The following is an 8,276-nucleotide window of genomic DNA, read 5'->3' as shown; positions in this document are numbered from 1 at the left end:
ATACAGGGCTAACGGTAGGGTTCTTAGTAAGGTGGAGGAGCAGAGGGATCTTGGGGTCTATGTTCATAGCTCTTTGAACGTTGCCACTCAGGTGGATAGAACTTGTCAGAAGGCCTATGGTGTATTAGCGTTCATTAGTAGAGGGATTGAATTCAAGAGTCGTGAGGTGATGTTGCAGCTGTACAAGACCTTGGTAAGGCCACATTTGGAGTACTGTGTGCAGTTCTGGTCACCTCATTTTAGGAAAGATGTGGAAGCTTTGGAGAGGGTGCAGAGGAGATTTACCAGGGTGTTGCCTGGAATGGAGAATAGGTCGTACGAGGATAGGTTGAGAGTGCTAGGCCTTTTCTCATTGGAACAGAGAAGGATGAGGGGTGACTTGATAGAGGTTTATAAGATGATCAGGGGAATAGATAGAGTAGACAGTCAGAGACTTTTTCCCCGGGTACAACAGAGTGTTACAAGGGGACATAAATTTAAGGTGAAGGATGGAAGGTATAGGGGGGATGTCAGGGGTAGGTTCTTTACCCAGAGAGTGGTGGGGGCATGGAATGCGCTGCCTGTGGGAGTGGCAGAGTCAGAATCATTGGTGACCTTTAAGCGGCAATTGGATAGACACATGGATAGGTGCTTAAGCTAGGACAAATGTTCTGTACCACAGAAAAATGGGTTCCCATCAAAACATTGATTAGATTTTATGATTTAGCCGTTGTTGAAGAATAAAGAAAGAGGATCTCTCAACCTGAGTTTTATAATGACTCCAAAAATGAGTGTGTATCATAATCATACCTAGTGCTTTCTGTTCTGACCAGGTAAGCTTCATTGTGTCACTACTAATTTTTAATTTTTCATGAGATGTGAATGTCGCTGGCAAGGTCAGCATTTGTTGTCCCATCCCTAGTTGTCCTAGTGAAGATAGTGATGGGTTGGCTTGTTGAACCAGTGCTGTACTGTTCATGGAGGAGTTCCAGAGACAGTAAAGCAATGGTGATTATAGTTCAAAGGCTGAATGGTGTGTAATTTAGATCTCATTATTGTTGTTGGGACTTGTGTTTGGTTACTAATATACTTCTCAATGTTGTTCAGCACAACTCATTCGTAAACTCTTTTCTACATGAAAGATAATCAGATTAGATATTCCCAGACTCTCATCCTGAATAAATATACATTGACTCTAACTTATAAAAACACTTGCATTTATATAGCTGCTTCCACAACCTCCAGACATCTCAAAATACTTTCAAAGCAAATGAAACCCTTTCTGAAGAAGTCATACTGGACTCGAAATATTAACTCTGTTTTTCTCTTTCCACAGATGCTGTGAGACCTGCTGAGTTTCTCCAGCATTTTGTGTTTGATTCAGATTTCCAGCATTCACAATGTTTTGCTTTAATTACAGCAAATGAAGTAGTTTCTGAAAATAAGCCTCCCTTTAATGTAGAAAATGCAGCAATCAGAAATACAGCAAGCAATCTTTGTCTTGCATGATATTGATTGAGGGATAAATTTTTGTCAGAACATTGGAGATATTGTGACGGGTCTTCTTTCAATTAGTATTAGGAGGTATTTGACATTCACCAGAACTGACGAACTCAGAGGTTCTGCCAAACTGAAGCAGGGTTATCACTTATGAAATCACAGGAAAGGATTTTGTATGATTGATAGTTTCTGTACTTTCCAAAACGTGGTCAGACGTAATCATCCCATACATAAAAATCAGGGGCTGACTTGAGAGAGGGATTTAAAATTATGAAGTGATGGGACAGAGTACAGTAGACTGTTTCCAATGGTTGAGAAGTTTAGGATGAGATGTAGATGGGCCAAATGGCCGGCTTTCATACTGTAGGGATTCTACGATATGTCTGAACAGGTTAATTAAAATATCGAGATTTAGTTGACTGAATACAGACTTAATATGTTGAAACGAAGTACGTGTAAGAAAGTATCCAAGGATCTCGCTCAAGATTTATCAAACACAGAAATAGCTGGAGAAACTCAGCAGGTCTGGCAGCATCTGTGGAGAGAGAAACAGAGTTAACGTTTCGGGTTCAGTGACCCTTCACCGATCCTCAGTTCTTTGTTTCATTAAATACTTTTCAAACCTGGTTTCAAAACGCATTAAGTTGTACTCCTCTTCTTCGGCAGATTTTACACTGATAAGCCTGCCTCCTCCACCAAAAGCAAGCCTATTACCTAATACTTAAATTATCTGCATATCAACTGGAATTAGATTTAAATAAAACACTTTTGGGACATCGTAAAGCGATTTTAAATAAAAACAGTCACACGTTCGAGGTAAAATGCTCTCTCAGATCTTCCCAGGAGGTGGCAGTGTGGACAGGCACTTTACGACGATGCCGTAAAATGTGCAGAGATTTGTTGTGGGGAGATTATTTTTGTATATTTAAAAAAATGAGCTCGCTGTGAATGAAAAAGGGGGGCGTGGGAGAAAGAGGGAACCTGATAAAAATCACCTCAGAAGTTCCAGCGCTCTCGCACGCTAAACCGAAGGGTGGGGGAAAAAAAACGGTCCGGTCACGTGACCGAGCCAAGCCCGGGTAATTCAAAAAAATTAAAAATATATAAATCTAACTAATTGTAAACAAATGGCCCCCTTAAAGTTTCGGAAGATTGCAGTATTGGGGTATAGATCAGTCGGTGAGTCTTTTTTATTTCTCTATTTTGAAGGGGAGAAATCTCGTGCGGACTCAGCTTTCCCCTTGGAAACGGCGCGCGGTTGTAAAATTCTTCCAGTTCATTCCGAAGGTTATGTTTTATTCTAAATGTAGTCAATTACTGTCAACCAGAAACAAGAGCTTTTGTTAGTGTACTTCGTGCATCAGTTTCTGTGGGTACTTCACAATGTAATTGAATCCATTGGTTGCTGTGAATGTTGTGTACAATATTATTTTCCTTGTGTCAGAACATTCTGTAGACCAGCATTCACCACTGATTTGATTCATCTATCTCCACGTTTCCCTTCAGCTCCTCCTCCTCCCCGTTCTTGACCATAGTTCTTCTCTTTCGACCCCCCTCCCCAAAATGTTTTTTTTAAATTACCAGAATAAAAAGTTAAATAGTAGTTTGTTGGGTATTTCCAGTCCCACTGCATTTTTAAAATGATTCGATACTGTCTCAGAACGTGATGTGGAGGAACCGGTGTTAGACTGGAGTGTACAAAGTTAAAACTCTCACAACACCAGGTTATAGTCTAACAGATTTATTCGGAAGCACTAGCTTTCGGAGCGTCGCTGATTCACCAGGTAGTTGTGGAGCAGGGCCACAAGACACAGAATTTATAGCAAAAGATTAGTGAACAAACCTAGATTTCTGTTAAGTCTTTCTTCTTTTAGAATGGGTTGCAGGTTCACTAATGTCTCAGAACGTGTCCTTTCTTGTCTATGTTGCCCGGTTACAGGTGTGGATGAAGGAACTCAAATCATGTTTCCCGGGCTACTGTTATCTCTCACCTGCATATCTCCAAGTTGCAGTCATTTTCAAAACACGAACATCTGTGGATGCTGGAAATCTGAACCGAACACAAAGTGCGGGACAAAGTCAGCAAGTCTGGCAGCATCTGTGCAGAGAGAAACACAATTAACGTTTCGGGTAGCCTGACGAAAGCTCACTAGACTTGAAACGTTAACTGTTTTTCTCTCTCCATAAATGCTGCCTGACCTGCTGAGTTGCTCAAGCACTTTGTTTAATTTTTGTCATAGAAATGCATTTTAAACCGGTTTTGTGTTGCTTGCTGTTATTGAACTGATTCTCCCGTAGCCATTGAAGGGGGAAAGCGCCCCTTACTTTTTTTGTGGGGGGTGAGTGGGTGAAAAGAAAGATTTTAAGGACAAAAAATGTGATCATTTACATCTTTAGCATAGCTTTAAAATATAGATACCAGCATACCCTATTCTTTAATGAAGTTTTTTAAAACTGAAAATCTTCTATTTGTTCATGATGTTTGAATCACTTTGAATGCAGTAAAAATAGAATAATTCAGATGCTAGAGTTCTGAAATAATAAGTGCTGGAGAAACTCAGCAGGTCTGGCAACAAATGTGGAGAGAGAAACAGTTAATGATATGACTTCCGAACTGAAAGGGGTGAAACCTTATGGTTCTTATGCTACAGATAGAAGGGGAGGAAAGTGCATGTGGAACAGATTGGGAGGGTGCCCAGAGCCAAAAACAAAGATGATGCTAATAGTGGTTTTAAAAAAAAGGGTGTGAATAAAAGTATGAAAATGAATTTGCTTTGCTGATAGCAAAGCCATCAAGGCATGATAGGAGGGAAATGGAGCTAAGAAAAATGGAGAACAGAGATAATGCTTTGACGTTTTGGAAGACCACTTTTGAGTCGTGGAAGCTGGAGTGCTATGGAGGCAAGTGCTGCAGTCAATTTGCACACCAAGATCCCACAGACAACAATGTGATGAATTCCCAATGTGGAGTTCTGCTTTTCCTTCCAATAACATATGTAACATCAATTTGAAGCAGTGGAAGAGTCAGAGGCTTTTAACATCTCATCTAAAGGTTGGTGTGAATATTGAAGTACTTATGAGGTACTGCACTGGAGCGTCAGTCCAGAAGATTTGCCTAAATTGGAAAAAGGCATGAATCCACAAGCTTCTAACCAAGTGCAACCTACTTAGTCAAGCTGGTGCTCACTTTTTAACACAAGTAAGCCATTAACATTCTGGCTTGATCAGCAAGGGAACTTCAGGTGTAAACAACACTGTTAAACCAGGAAGGGAGTTGAAATGGGGGCCTTTCTTTTAGTTCTATTTAGTTAATGGTTTTCAACCTTTTCTGTTTGGGGGCCCTCTGCAAATGTTGTTCCTGCTTAAGTATGTTAACAAAAATAAAGAATTCTGATGATCCACCAGGTTTTTAAGTTCTGTGTATTCCAGTTCTGGAAATCTGTGGTATAATGCACCAGCTAACCTAGCTATTAAAACAAATAACTCCTGTGACCCATTAAAATCAGAATTTATCAAAGTAATCTCAAACTTTATTTAAATCTTGGGGATTCAAAATTTTGCGCCATTAAATGTGATGTAACAGGAAACTTTAAACACCATATGCTTGGAATGGCATTCTTATCTGTATTTAGATTTGAACTGAAATTGTTATGGTCTTCCGAATTCCATATTCTAGCAGAAAAAACACCTTTTTAAAACAAAAAACAATGTAAGTACAGGTTTGATTTAATGCTATCTTTTCAGTAAATGCTAAATGTTTTCTCATTCTAAAACAAATTACTTTGTAAACTCCTTGTAGGAAAGTCATCGCTAACAATCCAATTTGTGGAAGGACAATTCATCGAATGCTATGACCCTACAATTGAGAATAGTAAGTATGGTCTTCATTGGGTGGTACAAACATCTTTGAACATTGAGGGCATCTCGAGGTGACTGAACAAATTTGGAATTAACACTGTGATTAAGTTTCCCCCATCCCGAAGATTTTGATGTGCTGGGGCGCAGCAGGGCTTATGGTCTCTGTCTGGTATATTGTCTTTGTGATCCTCATTTATGCATAGGTTGAGACAATGAGTATTGGCAGGCTGAAATAAAAACAGAATATGCTGGAGAAACTGAGCACATCTGACAGTATCTGTGAAGAGAGAAAAGGAGTTAATGTTTTGAATCTAACTTCTTTACTTTGGAACTCTGTATTGGTAGGCTACTTAACTTTTGAGACATCAACACCAAGCTAGATCCTGTCCTTGACCAGTGTTCACAGAGAGTATATCTGTCTCAATAGCAACTCTGCAACCTTTGACATGTAAGATGTTTATGGGATTGAACAGTTGTGTATTTTAAGAAATAGGTACACTTTTTAAGCAAGAGAATACAGAAGTAATCAAACATTCATGAGTTGACTTATTAGCATCACCTTATATGTCACTACAAGTAAGAATTTACAGTTACTTAACACCCTTTCATAACTGCACAACAACCAAGTGCTTAAAACCAATGAAGTTCTCTTGAAATGTAGTTATAGGAATAGTGGCAGCCATTTTGTAGATAGCTCTGTGATGGCCAAATAACTTGTTTTCCTGAGGGATGAATATTGGCCAGGATATTGGAGGTTCCCTGTGCTATGGGATCTTTTCCATCTCCCTGAAAAGGAAACTGATAGTTGACATCTCATCTGAGAGACTTCACTTTCAACAGCGCAGCACTCCCTCATTGTTGTACTGGAGTGTAAGCCTGGATTATGCACTAAGGGTTTTTGAAGTGGGTCTTGAATTTACAATCGCTTGATTCCGGGAGAGTGCGACCCAATGAATGCTTTTGTAATTCACTTTGAGAAAGGTACATTGACCTGGTAAAATATCTCAATGTCCCCCAATCTAATTTTGGCCTGAGCACTGCAATTTTAAAATTGACCAGCTACACTTGCTCCTCAGGTTTCAGGCCCCTTTTCCATGTCAGTTTGATACCTGTTTATCTTACTCCAGAGACTAAAATACTGCTCTGTTTTTACTGTTGTCAGTATGACTGATGTTTGACTCAGTAGTGCTGAAAGACTATATCTTGCTTGCAGGTTTATTGTCAGAACAAAGTGCAGCTAATAATGATAGAATGTAAACAATCTTATTTTAAAAAATGCATGTTTTCTCCAATTCATAAGATTTTTAAAAACTGTTTTGCAGCTTTTAATAAAACCATAAATTTTGATGGACAGGACTTCTATCTGCAACTAGTGGATACTGCTGGGCAGGTGAGAGCTACATGCGTATGATCTTCGAGAGGGATGGTTTTCACTCTTTGAATTTTACAGCACGAAAGGAGCCCAGAATGTCGACACTGGCCAACAAGTATTCTAGCACTTGGTCTATTGCTTTTATAGGTTATGGCACCTCAAGTGTATATCCAAGCTCTCTTTGAAAAATGTGATTAGGATTCTGAGTCTAGCACCCTTTTTGAGGCAGAGAGTTCTGAATTTGCAACAGCCTGTGAGTGAGAAAGCTCCCCTCAAATCTCAGACCTCTCTTCCCCCTAAATCCATGACCCCAGGTTATGGACTTCTCAGTTAAAGGGGAAAAGGTCCTTCTTATAGACTCAATCAGGACCCCTCACAGTGTTATAAATTTCAATTAAATCTCCCTTAAACTTCCTCTGTTCCAAAGAAAACCCTCTAGCTTATTGAATGCTTCCTTATTTTCCAATTCACACAACATATTTTTAAATCTTCTCTGTCCCGTTTCAAGTGCAGTCATATTCTTGCTACAATATGGTGACCAGAATGGCATGCTATATAATCCAACTGTGCTCTATTACAGGGGTTGGTTAGCTGAGTTGGCTGGTTTGTGATGCAGAGTGATGAAAACAGGAAGGGTTCAATTCCTGCACTGGCCGAGGACTCGCTTCCTCAACCTCTCCCCTTGCCTGAGGCATGGTGATCCTCAGGTTAAACCACCTGCAGTTGCCTCTCTCTCTAGGCCCTATGGTCCAGTGGGACGATGGCGACTTTACTTTTAATCAGTGTTTTATACAGCTCCAGCATAATCTCCCAGCTCTTATCCTCAATGCCTTGGCTAGAATCATAGAGTCATAGAGATGTACAGCACGGAAACAGACCTTCAATCCAACTTGACCATGCCGACCAGATATCCTAAATTAACCTAGTCCCATTTGCCAGCACTTGACAAGCTGCCTATACAGCTTCCCCACTATCTATCATGCTTGTTACTGCCTCAAAAATTCTAATAAATTTGACAGGCATAATTTCCTCTTCATAAAGTCATAATGACTCTGATCGTATTATGTACTTTGTAATGGCAGAGCATTTTATCCTTTTTAATGAACTCTAACATTTTCCCAATGTCAAGTGTTAAGCTAACTGGCCTGTGGTTACCTTTTTCTTTTCTTTGACCCCAAATTGAAGAAGGGTATTACAGTAGCATTTTTCCAATCTGCTGGGACCTTTCAAGAATATTAAGATATTTGAAGATTACTTCCAATACATTCACTGTCTTTATGGCTATTTCCTTTAATAACCTAGGATACAACCCATCAGGTCCAGAGGACCTAACTGCATGGGGCTTTTAGCTCCATTAGTTTCCCTGGTAATTTTTCTCTAGTGATAGCTATTTTATTTATTTCCTTCTCATTTTTCATCCTTGGATTTAATACTTTTCAAATGCTATTAGTGCTCTCTATTGTGAAGATTGGTACACCTCTTCCATTTTCTTGTTTCCTATTGTAATTCTCCAGCTTCATTCTCTAAGGGACCTATGTTCATTTTGGCTTCTTTCTTTCTTTTCATA

At 39.5% G+C, this 8,276-nt stretch overlaps 1 protein-coding gene across 1 annotated transcript in view; it reads left to right on the top strand.

The window, feature by feature from the left end:
- The first annotated feature begins 2,470 nt into the window (after positions 1-2,470).
- Positions 2,471-8,276, top strand: part of LOC122543422 (GTP-binding protein Rheb-like) — a 31,118-nt gene continuing 25,312 nt past the window's right edge. Inside the window, exons 1-3 of the mRNA XM_043682136.2 lie at positions 2,471-2,658; positions 5,279-5,350; positions 6,660-6,727. Of these exons, the coding sequence (XP_043538071.1) occupies positions 2,607-2,658; positions 5,279-5,350; positions 6,660-6,727 (192 nt within the window). The 5' untranslated portion in view covers positions 2,471-2,606. The remainder of the gene's footprint in view (positions 2,659-5,278; positions 5,351-6,659; positions 6,728-8,276) is intronic.

The sequence above is a fragment of the Chiloscyllium plagiosum genome, unplaced genomic scaffold (assembly GCF_037043375.1).
Source record: "Chiloscyllium plagiosum isolate Xiang-an unplaced genomic scaffold, Cpla_swu_hap1 HiC_scaffold_53X, whole genome shotgun sequence".
Lineage (NCBI taxonomy): Eukaryota > Metazoa > Chordata > Chondrichthyes > Orectolobiformes > Hemiscylliidae > Chiloscyllium > Chiloscyllium plagiosum.
This window is presented reverse-complemented; position numbering and strand designations above follow the sequence as displayed.